The sequence below is a fragment of the Ranitomeya variabilis genome, chromosome 3 (genome assembly GCF_051348905.1).
Source record: "Ranitomeya variabilis isolate aRanVar5 chromosome 3, aRanVar5.hap1, whole genome shotgun sequence".
NCBI classification, from domain to species: domain Eukaryota; kingdom Metazoa; phylum Chordata; class Amphibia; order Anura; family Dendrobatidae; genus Ranitomeya; species Ranitomeya variabilis.
In genome coordinates, this window is record NC_135234.1 from 592,156,859 (window position 1) to 592,176,540 (window position 19,682).

Sequence of the window (19,682 nt, forward strand, 5' to 3'; positions counted from 1 at the left end):
GAAATAAATTTTGTGTAAAAAAAAAAAAAATTTAAATGTTAATTTTTATTTAAACATTCCAAAAATCCCTGTGAAACACCTATAATAAATTTCTTGAATGTGGTTTTGAGCACCTTGAGGGGGGTGCAGATGTTAGAATGGTGTCACACTTGGGTATTTTCTATCATATAGACTCCTCAAAATGACTTCAAATGAGATGTGGTCCCTAAAAAAAAAAAAATGGTGGTGTAAAAATGAGAAATTGCTGGTCAACGTTTAACCCTTATAACTCCCTAACAAAAAAAAATTTTGGTTCCTAAATTGTGCTGATGTAAAGTAGACATGTGGGAAATGTTATCTATTACCGTATTTCGCGGACTATAAGATGCACCGGACCATAAGGCGCACCCCAAATTTGGGGTGAAAATTGCAGAAAAAAAGATTTTTTATAAGATGGGGGTCCGTCTTATTGTCCGAATTTACAGTATCTTACCTGAAGGCTGGCGGTGGCAGAGCAGGGTCACAGGAGGCATGGTGTCGGCAGAGGTGGGGTGATGCGGTACGGCGTGCACCTGAGCAGGGTCCCTTCCTGCTTAGGTGGGCGACGCCACGGCCTGGTGTCCATGGGAGGGTTGCAGCACTGGTTACCGGCAGAGGTGCTGGGATGAGGAGGTGCTGGGATGAGGAGGTGCTGGGATGAGGAGGTGCTGGGATGAGGAGGTGCTGGGATGAGGAGGTGCTGGGATGAGGAGGTGCTGGGATGAGGAGGTGCTGGGATGAGGAGGTGCTGGGATGAGGAGGTGCTGGGATGAGGAGGTGCTGGGATGAGGAGGTGCTGGGATGAGGAGGTGCTGGGATGAGGAGGTGCTGGGATGAGGAGGTGCTGGGATGAGGAGGTGCTGGGATGAGGAGGTGCTGGGATGAGGAGGTGCTGGGATGAGGAGGTGCTGGGATGAGGAGGTGCTGGGATGAGGAGGTGCTGGGATGAGGAGGTGCTGGGATGAGGAGGTGCTGGGATGAGGAGGTGCTGGGATGAGGAGGTGCTGGGATGAGGAGGTGCTGGGATGAGGAGGTGCTGGGATGAGGAGGTGCTGGGATGAGGAGGTGCTGGGATGAGGAGGTGCTGGGATGAGGAGGTGCTGGGATCAGGAGGCGCAGTGACAGGTATGGTGTGAGAGGGTCCCTTTCCCCGGTGAGGTGATGCAGCAGCCCGGTAAGGAGCAGAGCCGGCTGAATGCTGTTATCGGTGGTGGCGGCCATCTTCCGGGGGCCGCGTGAGCGCAGATGAAGCGCTCTGCTTCCCGGGGCTTCAGGAAAATGGCCGCGGGAGGCCGCGCGTGCGCAGATGGAGATCGCGCGGCCATTTTCCTGAAGCTAAGAACTTCAGAAAAATGGCCGCCGCGATCCCCATCTGTGCACGCGCGGCATCCCGCGGCCATTTTCCTGAAGCCCCGGGAAGCAGAGCGCTTCATCTGCGCACGCGCGGCCCCCGGAAGATGGCCGCCACCACCGATGACAACAGGATTCACCCGGCTCTGCTCCTTACCGGGCTGCTGCATCACCTCACCGGGGAAAGGGACCCCGCTCACTGCGCCTCCTCATCTCCGCACGTCTGCCGCCGCACCTCTGCCGCCGCACCTCTGCCGCCACGGGTAAGCCTGCATTTCGACTATTAGACGCACCCCCCATTTTCCCCCCTTTTTTGGGGGGGAAAAAGTGCGTCTTGTAGTCCGAAAAATACGGTAAGTATTTTGTGTGACATATCTCTGTGATTTAAGGGCATAAAAATTCAAAGTTGGAAAATTGCGAAATTTTCAAAATTTTCGCCAAATTTCCATTTTTTTTCACAAATAAACGCAAGTTATATTGAAGATATTTTACCACTAACATGAAGTACAATATGTCACGAGAAAACCGTGTCAGAATCGCCAAGATCCGTTGAAGCGTTCCAGAGTTATAACCTCATAAAGGGACAGTGGTCAGAATTGTAAAAATTGGCCCGGTCATTAACGTGCAAACCACACTTTGGGGGTAAAGGGGTTAAATCTCCCATCTCTGAAAGCCCCATAAACAGGCCCATATCTCTGTAGCTGTATGCGGGATTTATAAAAAAAGAAACCATTAGGGCAGCAGCGGGAACAAAATAAAGCCATACCTGGCCACTTTTGACCTGCTGATAGGCCATCTTTCATAGAAGAAATGCTTGATTTTACTTCTCTAATTTGTGCGGAGATGGCATTTGTATGTCATATTAATTAATAATTTTACTTATTGACTATATTTAGGAGAACGTTACAATTCTGAGGACTCTTGAGCAATGGGACACTACAGAGTAACATGTAAGTGAAGAGGAGCCAGGGCCCTGCTCACAATCTGAGGAAGTATGGGTGGCGCAAAAGCTAAAAATTGCTTATAGAGTACAGTTCAGAAATCAATATAATAAATGAAGGGTGTGCACAGCCAGCTGCATGCACCGGTCACCAGCCAGTGCCCGTGTGCCCAGATACCCATGCATGCAGTAGTATGTGATGAGTTACGTGCCCACATAATAACCTCATTGATTCTATACTAGGTGTGTGAGTCCATGCATTTCTGAATAAATCATGATGTTTTCTCATCATTTGCATATAATTCTCACATCTATCCAGCCTGTGATTTCCATAATAACAGGTTTCAATGTTGAGGAGTGCGTCAACATTTGTGCATACACCTCCTGGATGTAATACACCCAGTGGAGATGAGGACGCCTTTATTAGTGCAGATCTGATGTGTTTCCCATATCTGTGTAACGCTTCGTGCTCCGGAGCGGTCGGCCTCCATCAGAGGGCTGCACTTGTTACACTGTATTAATGTAATGCAGCCAACATGTTAGGAAGGTAAACTGTGATATACCGCTCCTCTGATACTAAATGTCCTGGACCGTGCTGTCAAGGCACAAATTGAAGACTTGTCATCTGGAGTGAATGATTTAATGGCACATAAATTTTCCAAGATTTTAGAATGCGTTGCACATGACAACATCCATAAGTTACAGCGGGAACTGAAGCTGCTTGAGTATGATTTATCCATATGCATAGATATAAAATATAACTGTTCTGTGCCATTAAAATATCTATTGTCATTTTAGTCATACTGATTTATATGAATGGTGTCCGCTCCATTAATAACTTTTGTATCCCTTTCTCTATAGTCAAATTATTGTTCCATTTTTCGCTCTCAAATTTTTGTTGACTGCTGTATAAAGTTCAATTCTGTACAAAACCAGAAGCCCATTCCTTAAAGGGAATCGGTCACCCCTGGGACGTATATAACCTATTACTATGAGCATACAGGTATTCGAATGGTTAAAATAGTCTTTCCTGTATGCCTCATAGCTGTGGTGTAGTTGTTGAGAAATTGAGTTTGTCTTTTATGTTAATGATTACTTCCAGTCACAGCACCCCCATCCCTTGCATGTCACACTGGCCTGTGATGTGCAGTTGTGACGCCGTAATCCTGCACTCGCGCTATTATCTGTGCCCTATCTGTTTTTCTATGGGCAATGTCTTCATCCTTTTTCTGCACAGGCGCCTTTGAGTCACTGCACAGAAGAAGGCTGAAGACACTGCCCATAGAAATGTGGATAAGGTACAGATATTAGCGCGAGTACAGGCAGAAGGCTCTATTACCTGTATGCCCATTATAGGTTATATACATCTTCACCGAATAACAGCATTCACAAAAAAAAGTCCTATTTATAATTCATTTCTCACTTCTCTCATCTTCCTGGAAGAAAATGCCGGGCGCATGCACAGTGCACCTGGCAACAGTAGGAAATTTTTCCTGTTGGTTCCTTTTCATCACTGTGATAGACCCTATCAAAGTGATTAAAATAAAAAAAATAGTATATCAAATCCTTCTTTGTCACCCTCTTAGGGTTAGTGTTAGGGTTGGAGACTAGTGTTGAGAGCAAGTGCTCGCTGCTTGAGTTTGCATTGGGTGCTCTGGTATGCAGCTCCTATTTTTGTGCGGCTACATAACCCCTGATGAACCCCCGTTATATCCATGGGGGGGAAACGCGTCGGGCATTGTGTGGGGAGATTATCGTTTAGTGCTTGATGTGATATCCGGATCCAGCGGTGCTTCAAACTCACTACAAGCCTGCAGATGAGTATCAATGCTATGGTATTATCTTTATGATGACGGGGATGATTGTGTCCCCTCCTAAGAAACATTGTCTCTTTGGGGGCCCCAGGCTTGTGGGTCGTGTTGGAAAGATTATAGTGCAGTAAGCATCTTAAGCATTAATGGTATTATCTGCTGCTCTATGTGCATGTCCTGAGCACCTGCTTTTCGCTATTAATATTGTATCCTGATTTAGCGCTCTGTGTTCTTGGGTTTTAGGAGGTAATATTCTAACTGTTATTTGTATTCTATGGCATTTTCTATTTACTTACTCCTTTACCCAGGAAGCTGAATATTTGTTTCATCTTGGACAATTTTTGGGTGTTGGGGTGTTTTGGGACATTTCTTTACTTTTTTATCCACATCTAGGGATTTTTTAGGGACTCTAGGGTCAGTCGACGCGGAGTGGGGGCGCCTACCGCTTTACATTAGGGCGCCTACCCCCCACTGTTAGGTAGTTCCTTCCCCATAGGCATTTTCTAGTGTTTTTTAGGATTCCTTATTTAGGGAATTCTAGGGATTTTTTTGGGGCAAGTCGACGCTGAGTGGGGGCGCCTACCGCAGTAAATTAGGGTGCCTACCCCCACTGGCAGGTAGGATTAAGCGCAGTGACTCCCTAGGACCTAATAGGTACATAATTTGTTGCCTCTTTATTATTTTTTGACTGGTTATGAAAAGAGATTTTTTACTGTTGTTTAATAAGTTATATTTTAGGGATCCTTGTGTTGTTTAGGTGTTGTGTAGTTTCTTTAGGATTCCAACATATCCTTCTTGTGGTTTTGTGCTCTGGTATGCACCAAATGTGGCAGATCCCTACGTGTCTTTTTGGGTGTGTCGAGCAGCCATGAAAGATGCAGGGCAGGGACTCGAGCATGTCACTTGAGCACCCACTGTATGCGGTTCATACATGAGCATCTGATGCAAACTGGAGTAGCGAGCACTTACGCTGAACACTATTGACGATGTATTCAATATGGCGACCTAATGTTATCAAATTATGTGTGGTGTCTGTGTTTTCAAAATGCTCACTATACCAATGGAAAAAATCCTTAAGGGGTGTGGTTTCCAGAATAGGGTCACTTGTTGGTGGGTTTCTGCTGTTTAGGCACATCAGTGTCTCCAAACGTGACATGGTGCCTGCCATCCATTCCAGCCAATTTTGCATTCAAGAAGTCAAATGGCGCCCCTCCCTTCGGAGCCCTGCTGTGTGTCCAGTGGTCCCACCTCACATATGGGGTATCAGCGTACTCAGGAGAAATTGCACAACAAATGTTGTGGTCCATTTTCTCTTGTTAACCTTGCAAAAATAAAAAAGTTTGGGTATAAAATACATTTTTTTGTGAAAAAAGTTAAATCTTATTTTCTCTTCGCCACGACAGCACCCACTGAGAGAGGGGATCCGCCCCTAGGAACAGGAAACCCTACGGAGAGATAAAAGGGGCGGTCCCCCTCGCTCCCACAGTTTGGTTTCCTGTTCCTATGGGAAATCCACGGAGAGGAGGATACCTAGCCTGGATGCCGCTTGCGCAGTTTACCTGTGAGGACGGCAAGGGCTCCAGAGCTGGATGCAGCGTCGGGGGTCCTCTTCTCAGCTTCCCCCCTCTGCTGGCAGGCACCATGAGGCCAGAACTGCAGGGGTTCCTGGCTCATGGAAATCCACCTGGATCGTCTGCGGGACCAAGCGCCGAGGAAGGGTGAGCGCTGCGCCTTGGCGAGCGCTCATGCGGCGTGGAGCTCCACTATTTCCCCGGGAGTGCACAGGTAAACTCCGGAGTGAGAGAGGAGGTGGACGGCACCCGCGCTGATGCCGGTGGCAGCGCGGGTGCATAGAGTATCCGGGTTCAACCGGAAGAAGATGGCGGCCCCCATGTGAAAAGGACGCCGGCGCTAACTCTCCGGCGTCCAATATGGATTCCATGCAGGACTCTGCGGTGCCTTCTGTGGAAGCTACCGCAACCATCCCACGCAGCCGGGGCAGCAGCAGTCGCTCTAATCAGAGCGGATCTTCTAGGCAGAAGTCGGACCGGGCTATTGCTCTGCCACAGTCTCCTCCTCGTCAGTCGGTACCTTAAACAGACAGCTTCACTGGGGTGAGTGTGCATCTACCCTGATAGGCTGCTTATTGTTCCTCTCCTTCTATACACCCTAGGGAAAGAAAACTGAAAAAACGAAACACAAGCAGTGTGCGTTATGTCTCCAGCCCCTTCCGGATAGTTACACAAAGAGGCTTTGCAAATCATGCATTAATTCCACCTTACGGCAGGAAGCCGCAATTAAATCAGAAGATATCAGGCTTATGATTAGGCAGGAATTACGAGCCCTTCATAGTTCTGACAAGGAGCCACGTACCAAAGAGAAAAAGGGGTACGTGTCCCCTATATCTGATCAGTCTTCTGATATGGAGAAGGCAGACTCGGATATTACCAACGAGTATGCTTCCTCAGATGAGGATCAGGATACATGCTTTCCCACCGATAGTATTGATAACCTTGTGAAGTCCGTTTGTAACACCATGAGCATTGAGGATTCGAAAGTCCCTAAAACGCAGCAGGACATAATGTTCGCTGGTTTATCGGAGAAGAAAAGACCCTCCTTTCTGATAATAGCGGCGGTAAAAATTCTAGTTAAAAAAGAGTGGGAGACTCGGGGACAAAGAGGATTACCACCATCTTCAAAAAGTCCGTTTGTAACACCATGGGCATTGAGGATTCGAAAGTCCCTAAAACGCAGCAGGACATAATGTTCGCTGGTTTATCGGAGAAGAAAAGACCCTCCTTTCCGATAATAGCGGCGGTAAAAAATCTAGTTAAAAAAGAGTGGGAGACTCGGGGACAAAGAGGGTTACCACCATCTTCAAAAAGGCGTTATCCCTTCAATGATGAAGAGTTTTCAACATGGACAAAAGCCCCGAAGGTGGACGCAGCAGTGGCATCCACATCAAAAAAATCCCTGCTACCTGTAGAGGATTCAGGCTCATTACAGGACCCACTGGACCGTAAAGCCGACTCTCTGTTAAAAAGAGCTTGGGAGTCATGTACGGGAGCTTTTAGACCGGCTATTTCAGCAACATGCACCGCTAGGTCCATGTTGGTCTGGCTAAATGACTTAGAGGAAGGACTAAAAGGCGGTCTCTCTAGAGACAAACTGAGGTCCTCTATACCCTTAATAAGGGGTGCTACAGCCTTCCTAGCGGACTCATCTGCCGACTCCATACGCCTGGCAGCCAAGTCGGCAGGTCTCACGAATGCAGCACGTAGAGCCCTGTGGCTTAAGGGCTGGAAGGGTGATCCCCAGACGAAGTCCAAATTATGTGGCCTCCCATGTCAGGGTGAGTACCTGTTTGGTACCAAACTGGACGAAATCCTCACTAAAGCGGGAGAGAGAAAGAAGGGCTTCCCTAATAATAATTACCTTCCGTCCTATAGGAGAGCGTTCCGGAAGCCCGTGTTTAATAAAAGAAAAGAGTTTAAGCACCAAGACCGCTGGACCCCTAGAGATACCAAACAAAGGGGTGCATTCTTTGGGAAGCGCCCTTTCAAACCTGAAGACAAACCCCGTTAGAGCAGATCTACCTGTGGGAGGTAGATTGTCCTCCTTCTCAAACCAATGGAGGAAAATAACATCAAACGTGTGGGCAAATAGTCTCATCACCTCTGGTTTAAAGTTAAAATTTGCCCGTGTCCCTCCGGACTCATTTCTATTGACTTCTTTAAAATCACCGTCTCAACAGGAGGCATTAGAGCAAGAAGAAATGAAGCTTCTGTCAAAAGGAGTTTTGGTGGAGGTTCCATTTCTTCAGGAGGGGAAAGGGTTCTATTCCCCTTTATTTTTAAATCCAAAACCTGATGGATCGTTCAGAACCATTATAAATCTTAAAAAACTGAACACCTTCTTAAAAAATCAAACCTTTAAAATGGAATCTATCCGGTCCACCATAAAACTCCTGTTTCCCCATTGCTTTATGGCGGTTCTTGACTTGAAAGATGCATATTACCATCTACCAATCTTTGAGGAACATCAACAATATCTCCGCGTGGCGATTGTACTAAATGGGTGTATACAACATTTTCAGTATACAGCGATGCCCTTTGGACTATCAATAGCTCCAAGGGTTTTCACTAAACTGATGTCAGAGGTAATGTCATATCTAAGATCAAAAGACACCCTCATAATCCCATACCTAGACGACCTCTTGGTAGTAGGAAAATCCCCTTCACAATGTCAGCAACGATTGTGTGATATAATTTAATCCTTGCAGAAATTAGGGTGGTTAATAAATTGGGAAAAATCTAGGCTAGTCCCGACAACTCGACAAACATTTTTGGGGATTATATTAGACTCAACAAAACAGAAATGTTTCCTCCCAGAAAACAAAAATATAACAGTTAGAAATAAAGTTCAGTCTGTATTAGTTAAACCTACAATTTCCCTGCGGGAAGGCATGTCCCTACTTGGCTCCTTCACGTCGTGTATACCGGCTGTTCCATGGGCTCAGTTCCATTCAAGGTGTTTACAGTATGCAATTTTACATGAGGAGATAAAATTACAAGGACGACTAGACGGTAAAATTTCCCTTTCCGGTGATGTAATCCAAACCCTAACCCGGTGGCTAGAACCAGATCATCTAACTAGCGGGGTTCCCTGGGTGGTTAAACCCTCAAATATAATATTTACAGATGCCAATCCTAATGGTTGGGGAGCACACTTAAGGGACCAGATAGTCCAAGGGCTATGGTCGGTTACGGAGTCAGATGACTCCTCTAATAAAAAAGAACTAAAAGCTATCTATCATGCCCTATGTGAATTCCTTCCGCAGCTACACGGAACATATACCAGAGTTCTCTCAGACAACATGACATCAGTGGCTTACATCAATCATCAAGGGGGAACAAGATCAGGCACTCTCATGTCTATAGCCGAAGACATCCTAACTCTAGCCGAGAACCATCTTCTGTCCTTGTCAGCTCTACATGTCCGAGGAGTAGACAACTCAAAAGCGGACTTTCTCAGTCGTCATACCCTCCACCAAGGGGAGTGGGTGTTAAATCATCAGATATTCAAGATGATCACCATGAAATGGGGTATACCCCACATAGATCTCTTCGCTACAAGAGACAACAGGAAGGTAAAAATATTCGCCTCCATGTTCTGAACCGACAACCCCGATGTTCTCGATGCCCTCCAGGTACCATGGACATTTCAGAAGGCATATGCCTTTCCTCCGTTGATTCTTCTTCCAACAGTAATCAGGAAGATAAGGGAGGACAGAGCGAACATAATATTGATTGCCCCGTTTTGGCCAAAGAGACCATGGTTTTCCCTGCTCAGAGCCATGTCCATCTCAGATCCATGGATTCTCCCAGAGGATCAGGATCTTCTCTTCCAGGGGCCCTTCAACCACCCTCATGTGAAGGGACTACGGTTGACAGCCTGGAATTTGAGAGGCAGCTGTTAAAACTAAGAGGCTTCTCTGATAAAGTAATTGATACCTTATTGCTAAGTAGAAAAAGATCCACTACATCTATCTATGTAAGAGTGTGGAAAAAATTCTTAAGCCTCTATCCATCAGCCCTGTCAAATGAAATTCCGGTCTCTATTATTCTCGAATTTCTCCAGAGAGGACGTGATTTAGGCCTTGCAGTTAGTACCTTAAAAGTACAAGTTTCTGCACTAGGAGCCTTGTATAGTCACAACATTGCGGGTGATAGGTGGATAGCCAGATTTATTTCAGCCTGCCAGAGATCAGAACCAGTTCAAATTCCCCACTTACCTCCTTGGGATGTTAATCTAGTCCTTGAAGCCTTGACAGGTCACCCGTTTGAGCCTCTACACTCAGCTCATATTAAACACGTCTCCCTCAAGACTGCTCTTCTTGTCGCTCTAGTATCGGCAAGAAGGGTAAGTGACATACAGGCACTATCAGTAGATCCTCCCTTTATGTCAATATTGCCAGATAGAATTGTCCTGAAAACAGACCCTTCCTACCTACCTAAAATGTGTACTAAATTTCATAGGTCTCAAGAAATTCTTCTTCCTTCCTTCTATAATAACCCTACAAATCAGGAAGAGGAGAAGTACCATACTTTAGATGTAAGAAGGGCTGTAATAACTTATCTAGACAGGACTAGCGCCTGGAGGAAGAGCAGGGCTCTCTTTGTTTCCTTTCAGGGTCAAAGGAAAGGAGCTGGTGTTACAAAAGGCACTTTATCCCGATGGATTCGGGAGGCGATATACCTGGCCTATTCGTCCAAACTGGAAGATCCACCTGAGACTGTGAAGGCACATTCCACCAGAGCGATAGCATCATCTTGGGCTGAGCGGGCAGAGGTTCCAATAGATCTCATATGTAAGGCCGCAACTTGGTCTTCTCCTACTACCTTCTATAGTCACTATAGACTAGATCTATCTGCCTCCACTGACTTGTGTTTCGGTAGATCAATTCTTAACACAATAATCCCCCCAAATAACTATTTCTGAAAGTCTCTCAGTGGGTGCTGTCGTGGCGAAGAGAAAACACCGGATTACGTACCGGTAATGCTCTTTTATAGAGCCACGACAGCACCCCTTCACTTCCCTCCCTTATATATTAGTTTGCATATGAGCACTATTAAGGGTGATTGGTTCTTGTAAATATACGTAATTAAGTTAAGATAAAATGTTAATATAGAATGACCTACTAAAACTGGTGGGCGGTTCCTCGCAATCTCTGTAACCCAAACTGTGGGAGCGAGGGGGACCGCCCCTTTTATCTCTCCGTAGGGTTTCCTGTTCCTAGGGGCGGATCCCCTCTCTCAGTGGGTGCTGTCGTGGCTCTATAAAAGAGCATTACCGGTACGTAATCCGGTGTTTTTTTCCTTCCACATATCTTCAGTTCTTGCAAAGCACCTGAAGGGTTAATAAACTTCTTGAATATGGTTTTGAGCACCTTGAGGGGTGCACTTTTTAGAATGGTGTCACTTTTGGGTATTTTCCGTCATATAGGCCCTTCAAAATCACTTAAAATATGATGTGGTCTCTAAAATGAGAAATCGCTGGTTGACTTTTAACCCTTATAACTTCCTAACAAAAAAATTGTTTCCAAAATTGTCCTGGTGTAAAGTAGACATGTGGGAAATGTTATTTATGATCTGTTTTGTGTGACATATCTCTTCGATTGAAGGGCATAAAAATTAAAAGTTTGAAAATTGCAAAATGTTCAAAATATTTGCCAAACATCCGATTTTTTTCATAAACGCAAGTAATATCGAAGAAATGTACCATTTTCATGAAGTACAATATGTCACGAAAAAACAATCAGTGGAATTTGTTGAAGTGTTCCAGAGTCATTACCTCATTGTATTGTAAAAAGTGGCTCGGTCACTAAGGGGTGTTTAAAGGGTTTTTTCATTTTCAGGCTTCTTCAGCCCATAGGTTTGCACAAAAATCGTAAAATCGGTGGCAATTCTTTCCCAGTGTGGGCTCTTGGCTGCTCTGCTGTAGAATAACATTGGGTAGAAAATGGACCAACTCCGACGTCTCAAATATGTAAGGCTACGTTCACATTTGCGTTGTCAGAGTCAGAGTCAGAGTCAGAGTCAGAGTCAGAGTCAGAGTCAGAGTCAGAGTCAGAGTCAGAGTCAGAGTCAGAGTCTCCTCATTTCCACTTGCGAGAGAAAAAACGGTCCGAAACTGGACCGAAAAAAAGGGATGAAAAGTATGCGCTTGTCATGCGAGTTCAATGCGATTTTTTGTCGCACCATCCGTTTTACATCCGTATGATATCCGTATGCAATCCGTTTTTTTTCTCTGCAACTATTTGTATACAGTCATTTACAGGACCATTTACAGTGTTCTATGCCACAGAATGGTAAGGTATCCGTAAAAAACGGATGTCATACGCATGGTGCGAGTGCTGTGCGTTTTTTTTCTCGCACCCATTGACTTGCGTTGGCGAGTCTCGTCCGAGAATCGCAGCAATACCGCAGCATGCTGCGATTTTTTTCTCAGTCCGATTTCGGCTGAGAAAAAAATCGCAAATGAAAAGACACCTATTGAATAACATTGGTCCGAGTGCAATCCGATTTTTTTTTTATTGGATTGCACTCGTTCGTTTTCCTCGCAAGTGGAAATGGAGTCCGAGTCCGAGGATTGGCTTACCAATTCCACAGCCATGGCGGGTGTGATAAGAGCTGATGAATCCACTCTTGTGAGCGAGCCCTAACACACACCCTGATCAAGCAATTTTCTCGCTGGTCTTGATAAATCGGGGCCCAAGAGTTTACACGTGTTCCACAAGCGGCTGCAGTCCTGGCTGGCTGCTGGGGTTGTGCTTTTGTGTGTGTTTGTGCCTTTTATGCATGTCTGTATGTGTATATTATATCTATGTATATTACACACATACCTCGCGTGCTCTTGCACCAGATTTAAAATAAATTTTCCAATGCTAAGAACGTGATGTGACAGCGCATAGGTGCATTACTGTATCTAAGCTAAGATACCTGGTTGATGCATGTTTTTTTTTTCTGTGGAAGTATGGTATGGTATTACATCTTGTCCAGATACCCTAGCTGGGGTAAATTACACGAACGACCACCATTTCTAGTCCGAGATACCACAGCACCTCTGACAATCTTTTGTGTGCCTCTTTCTGTTCTGCGATAAATTGATGTGCTGCTGTATAGGGTTGACTTAAAGCTTTGTGTATAAAATTTACATGTACATTTTCTTTTTTCTCATGCAGCAAATAAACAAACTCAGAAACTTGACCGATGATGTGGTAAGGCTTCCATGTTTCTTAAACTAACCTGTGCATGTTGGCATGTCTTGAAAAATTCTGCATGCGTATAACACATTTATTGATTCAGTCGGTTGTGTTACAGTAGAATCCTTAAAGGGGTAGTACAGGTTTTTATTTTGATGACCTTGTCCATAGGTTAGGTCACCTCTATTAGATCGGTGGGGGTGCAACATCTAGAAGCTCCGCCAGTCAGGTGTTATGTAACGGTGGTGAACGGAAGTGATGCATTACACTGCAGAACTACACAGCTCTGTCACCTGTATAATGGCCGCAGCTGGGTACTGCAGATGTACCTCTGTTCATTCGAATGTCTAGTCTTCATCTGATCACTTCTGGCCGCTGCCAACTCAAGAGATTGATCAGTGAGTGTTGCACCTCCACCCATCTGATATTGATGACCTATCCCAAGGATAGACTACCAATATAAAGTTCTGGACAACCCTTTAAAGTGATTGTCTGATCTTCTTGAATGGATGAAATTTGCAACTTGTCTCTTATTAAAAATGCTTTCCGCTTTCTGGAATGACAGAATTTTGTAATTTTCTAGTGTGCTCCTTGCCTAGTTTACTAGCCACTGGATCCAACCAGCCTAAGGCCTCTTTGACACTTCCGTTTTTTACAATCAGTCACAATCTGTCAAAATGTTGAAAAGACGGATCCTGTGCTGATTGTAAAAAAATGGATGCACTGGATCCGTTTTTTTGACGGATCCGTAGCGTTTTACAAACGATCTGTAGCATCGCTTGGAAAACTGATTGACAGGTTGTCACACTTGTCAAACATAGTGTTTGACAAGTGTGACCAACTTTTTACTATTGATGCTGCCTATGCATACAGTGGGGCAAAAAAGTATTTAGCCAGTCAGCAATAGTGCAAGTTCCACCACTTAAAAAGATGAGAGGCGTCTGTAATTTACATCATAGGTAGACCTCAACTATGGGAGACAAACTGAGAAAAAAAAATCCAGAAAATCACATTGTCTGTTTTTTTATCATTTTATTTGCATTTTATGGTGGAAAATAAGTATTTGGTCAGAAACAAAATTTCATCTCAATACTTTGTAATATATCCTTTGTTGGCAATGACAGAGGTCAAACGTTTTCTGTAAGTCTTCACAAGGTTGCCACACACTGTTGTTGGTATGTTGGCCCATTCCTCCATGCATATCTCCTCTAGAGCAGTGATGTTTTTGGCTTTTCGCTTGGCAACACAGACTTTCAACTCCCTCCAAAGGTTTTCTATAGGGTTGAGATCTGGAGACTGGCTAGGCCACTCCAGGACCTTGAAATGCTTCTTACGAAGCCACTCCTTCGTTGCCCTGGCGGTGTGCTTTGGATCATTGTCATGTTGAAAGACCCAGCCACGTTTCATCTTCAATGCCCTTGCTGATGGAAGGAGGTTTGCACTCAAAATCTCACGAAACATGGCCCCATTCATTCTTTCATGTACCCGGATCAGTCGTCCTGGCCCCTTTGCAGAGAAACAGCCCCAAAGCATGATGTTTCCACCACCATGCTTTACAGTAGGTATGGTGTTTGATGGATGCAACTCAGTATTCTTTTTCCTCCAAACACGACAAGTTGTGCTTCTACCAAACAGTTCCAGTTTGGTTTCATCAGACCATAGGACATTCTCCCAAAACTCCTCTGGATCATCCAAATGCTCTCTAGCAAACTTCAGACGGGCCCGGACATGTACTGGCTTAAGCAGTGGGACACGTCTGGCACTGCAGGATCTGAGTCCATGGTGGCGTAGTGTGTTACTTATGGTAGGCCTTGTTACATTGGTCCCAGCTCTCTGCAGTTCATTCACTAGGTCCCCCCGCGTGGTTCTGGGATTTTTGCTCACCGTTCTTGTGATCATTCTGACCCCACGGGGTGGGATTTTGCGTGGAGCCCCAGATCGAGGGAGATTATCAGTGGTCTTGAATGTCTTCCATTTTCTAATTATTGCTCCCACTGTTGATTGCTTCACTCCAAGCTGGTTGGCTATTGCAGATTCAGTCTTCCCAGCCTGGTGCAGGGCTACAATTTTGTTTCTGGTGTCCTTTGACAGCCCTTTGGTCTTCACCATAGTGGAGTTTGGAGTCAGACTGTTTGAGGGTGTGCACAGGTGTCTTTTTATACTGATAACAAGTTTAAACAGGTGCCATTACTACAGGTAATGAGTGGAGGAAAGAGGAGACTCTTAAAGAAGAAGTTACAGGTCTGTGAGAGCCAGAAATCTTCATTGTTTGTTTCTGACCAAATACTTATTTTCCACCATAATATGCAAATAAAATGATAAAAAAACAGACAATGTGATTTTCTGGATTTTTTTTTCTCAGTTTGTCTCCCATAGTTGAGGTCTACCTATGATGTAAATTACAGACGCCTCTCATCTTTTTAAGTGGTGGAACTTGCACTATTGCTGACTGACTAAATACTTTTTTGCCCCACTGTATATATGTGCAGATATAATGTTAAAAATAATTAAAAAAATAAAAAGTCTTGATATTCTCACCTTCCGGCGTCCACCGCAGCCTTCCCGATGCTCACGATGCTGCCGGCAGCTCGTGTTCCCAGTAATGCATTGCGAAATGACCCGGTGACGTCGCCGTCTCGTGAGACCTCTACGTCATTACAGGTCATTGTTAGTGATGAGCGTATATACTCGTTACTCGAGATATCCTGAGCACGCTCGGGTGTCCTCTGAGTATTTTTTAGTGCTCAGAGATTTAGTTTTCATCGCCGCAGCTGAATGATTTACATCTGTTAGCCAGCATAAGTACATGTGGGGGTTGCCTGGTTGCAAGGGAATCCCCACATGTAATCAAGCTAACTAAGAGATGAGCACTAAAAAATACTCGGAGGTCACCAGAGTGTGCTCCGGAAATCTCTAGTAACGAGTTTATTCGCTCATCACTAGTCAATGTCTCTCAGTGCATTACTGGGAATGGGAGCTGCCGCGAGCATCGGGAAGGCTGCAGTGGACGCCGGAAGGTGAGAATATCAATATATATATATTTTTTTAACATTATATCTTTTTACTATTGATCCTGCATAGGCAGCATCAATAGTAAAAAGAGAGAGAGGGAATTTCCCTGACGGGAAATTCTTCCACGCATGCTCAGTCAATCCGTAGCTGGATTCCTGCTTTTGACAGTCAGCGACGGATCCTGCGTCCGTAGGCTTCCATTATGGCCAACTATGGGAAGTGCAGGATCAGTCACTGAGCGATTTTCCAACGTACAGAAAAAAACGTTCCTCTGTGCTTTCTCCGCCCGACGGACAGCAATTTTACGACGGATCCAGTGCACCACGGATGAAACGGAAGGCCATCCGTCACAATCCGTAGAACTCTAGTGCCACCTATAAGTCATGTGACAAGGGTTTTTGGAGAGTTGATGTTGACTTTTAGGATTGCTATTTCCTTAAGGTGGCATTATAATTCTAGTCCTCTTCCTCTCTGAAGAGACTATTTGCATATTTCCAAAGGAGCATTGCAGCTTCAGTCTCCTCACCTCAGCATGTCAGGCTTGACATGTCACTCTCCGCAATGATAAATGTTACCCCTTTGGCTCCTTTCCCCATGATGCACAGCTGCCTCTATCAGCATGTCAGAGTGCTTAGTTTGCGCAAGCAACGCGACCATGCTGCTGGTCTGAATTGTCAAGCTTTCGGAGCACACCGGGAGGCAGAGAACTTAAAGATTAGAAGATGACTCAACTTTGTTAAAACATGCATGACAAAATACTTTGCGGATTTGTTCACACAAGACATAATTACAAGGAATTTGTTGTCCACATGCTCCAGAGTATGAATGTATTAAACCATAGAAGTGTTAATAGTTTATTTTTTATAAAATTACAAAATGAAAAGTGAATGAACAAAAGAGAAATCTAAATTTAAATCATTATTTGGTGGGCTCTCCACTTGATTTAAGAACAGCATAATTTCTTCTAGGTGCCCTTGCACACACTTTTTGAAGGAGCTCAGCAGAGAGGTTGTTCCAAACATCATGGAGAACTAACTACAGATCGTGTATGGATGTAGACTTGTGAAAATCTTTCAGGCAGTTCCTGTAATCTTAGGCAGTCTTGATGATGAGATCAGGGCTCTGTGGGGGCCCATAAGTACTTCCAGAACTCCTTGTTCTTCTTTATGGTGATATTGGCTCTCAATGACATTGGCTTTATATTAGGGGTCATTGTCCGCTCTGCAAAATAAATTTGGAGCCAATTAAACTCCTCCCTAATGGTATTGCTTGCTTGAATAAGTATCTGACTGAATTTTTCAGCATTGAGGATACCATGAAGTCTGACGAAAAGTCCAACTTGCTTAAATGCACCCCCAAACTTGCAAGGAATCTGCAACATGCTTCATGGTTGGTGGCAGACACTGCTCATCAGCCCTTAGGCAAACAAACTGCCTTTTGTTGCAGCCAAATATTTCCAATGATAATTTATCAGTCCAGAGCTGCTGTCATTTTTCTGCTCCCCATTTCCTATATTTTTGTGCATAGTAGAGTCACTTGGCCCCAATACTTCCATGAAGACCACTTTTAGTTTGACTTGTCTGAACAGTAGATGGATATTGCTAGGTCTCACTTTGTGCTGACAACTCTGAGCTGATGTCACTGCTGGACATCTTCCGGTTTCAAAGGGAAATAAGCATAATTTGTGTTTCATCTGCTGCATTGTTTCCTTAGCCTATAATTTCATCTTCAGTCCTCAAGGTTGGCCATGTATTGGCATCATCAATACTGGTAAATACAAGCAGTGCCATCAGGGAGGTGTCTAATTGGCTCCAGATTTATATTGCAGTAGGACAACAACTATAAACATACAGCCAGTATCATTAACCTCTTCACCCCAAGCCTGCTTTCACCTTCATGACCAAGCCATATTTTACAATTCTGACCACTGTCCCTTTATGTGGTAATAACTCTGGAACGCTTCAACGGATCCCATTGATTCTGACAGTTTTTTTTTTTTTTTTTACTTTTGCTTCATGATAGTGGTAAAATTTGTTCAATATAAGTTGCTATTATTTGCGAAAATACTGGAAATTACATGAAAATGTTGTATGCAAATTGCCTCTTCTGAGAAAAAGAGGACTTAACTCTATAGCGCCACCTGTTGGAAGTAGCGATCCTACAAGTCACAATCAACCCTCTAACGAGTCGTGCAATATGACTTAGCATAAAAGCCAAATCAGTATCTCAATTCGCAGACACGGTGTTTCGGGCTGTTGGCCCTCGTCAGTGCGAAGCATGAGAACTGATTTGGCTAGGTGAGAGGCTCTGGACTGGGGTCTAAGGGGTATCGTTTCTCCTTATGGAGAGTGACATACCATCTCTGGCTTGTCAAGGTAAGGAGGCTTATTAATAAGCCTCCTTACCTTGACAAGCCAGAGATTTTATGTCACTCTCCATAAGGAGAAACGATACCCCTTAGACCCCAGATGAAAATGTTGAAAATTTGGTAATTTTCAAATTTCAAACTTTTAATTTTTATAACCTTAACCCCTTCACCCCCAAGGGTGGTTTGCACGTTAATGACCAGGCCAATTTTTACAATTCTGACCACTGTCCCTTTATGAGGTTATAACTCTGGAACGCTTCAACGGATCTTGGCGATTCTGACATTGTTTTCTCGTGACATATTGTACTTCATGATAGTGGTAAAATTTCTTCGATATAACTTGCGTTTATTTGTTAAAAAAACGGATATTTGGTGAAAATTTTGAAAATTTCGCAATTTTCCAACTTTGAATTTTTATGCCCTTAAATCACAGACATATGTCACGCAAAATACTTAATAAGTAACATTTCCCACATGTCTACTTTACATCAGCACAATTTTGGAACAATTTTTTTTTTTGTTATTGAGTTATAAGGGTTAAAAATTGACCAGCAATTTCTCATTTTTACAACACCATTTTTTTTCAGGGACCACATCTCATTTGAAGTCATTTTGAGGGGTCTATATGACAGAAAATACCCAAGTGTGAAACCATTCTAAAAACTGCACCCCTCAAGGTGCTCAAAACCACATTCAAGAAATGTATTAACCCTTCAGGTGTTTCACAGGAATTTTTGGAATGTTTGAAAAAAAGTTAAATGTTCATTTTTATTTACACAAAATTTATTTCAGCTCCAATTTGTTTTATTTTACCAAGGGTAACAGGAGAAAATGGACCCCAAAAGTTGTTGTACAATTTGTCCTGAGTACGCTAATACCCCATATGTGGGGGTAAACCACTGTTTGGGCGCATGGCAGAGCTCGGAAGGAAAGGAGCGCCATTTGACTTTTCAATGCAAAATTGACTGGAATTGACATGGCACGCCATGTTGCGTTTGGAGAGCCCCTGATGTGCCGAAACATTGAAACCCCCCACAAGTGACACCATTTTGGAAAGTAGACCCCTTAAGGAACTTATCTAGATGTGTGTTGAGCACTTTGAGCACTTTGACCCAACAAGTGCTTCACAGAAGTTTATAATGCAGAGCCGTAAAAATAAAAAATCATATTTGTTCACAAAAATGATCTTTTCGCCCCCATTTTTTTATTTTCCCAAGGGTAAGAAAAGAAATTAGACCACAAAAGTTGTTCTGCAATTTGTCCTGAGTACGACGATACCCCATATGCGGGGGTAAACCACTGTTGGGGCGCATAGTAGAGCTCGGAAGGAAAGGAGCGCCATTTGACTTTTCAATGCAAAATTGACTGGAATTGACATGGCACGCCATGTTGCGTTTGGAGAGCCCCTGATGTGCCTAA

At 44.1% G+C, this 19,682-nt stretch overlaps 1 protein-coding gene across 3 annotated transcripts in view; it reads left to right on the forward strand.

Moving 5' to 3' along the window:
- DIAPH3 (diaphanous related formin 3) overlaps nucleotides 1–19,682 on the forward strand; it is a 766,072-nt gene that overhangs the window by 42,017 nt on the left and 704,373 nt on the right. For 2 of the 3 annotated variants that reach the window (XM_077297278.1, XM_077297276.1), the window contains exon 2: nucleotides 12,863–12,898. The exons of the other annotated variant lie outside the window; for it this stretch is intronic. In XM_077297278.1, the coding sequence (XP_077153393.1) occupies nucleotides 12,863–12,898 (36 nt within the window). The remainder of the gene's footprint in view (nucleotides 1–12,862; nucleotides 12,899–19,682) is intronic. 3 annotated transcript variants of the gene reach the window in all.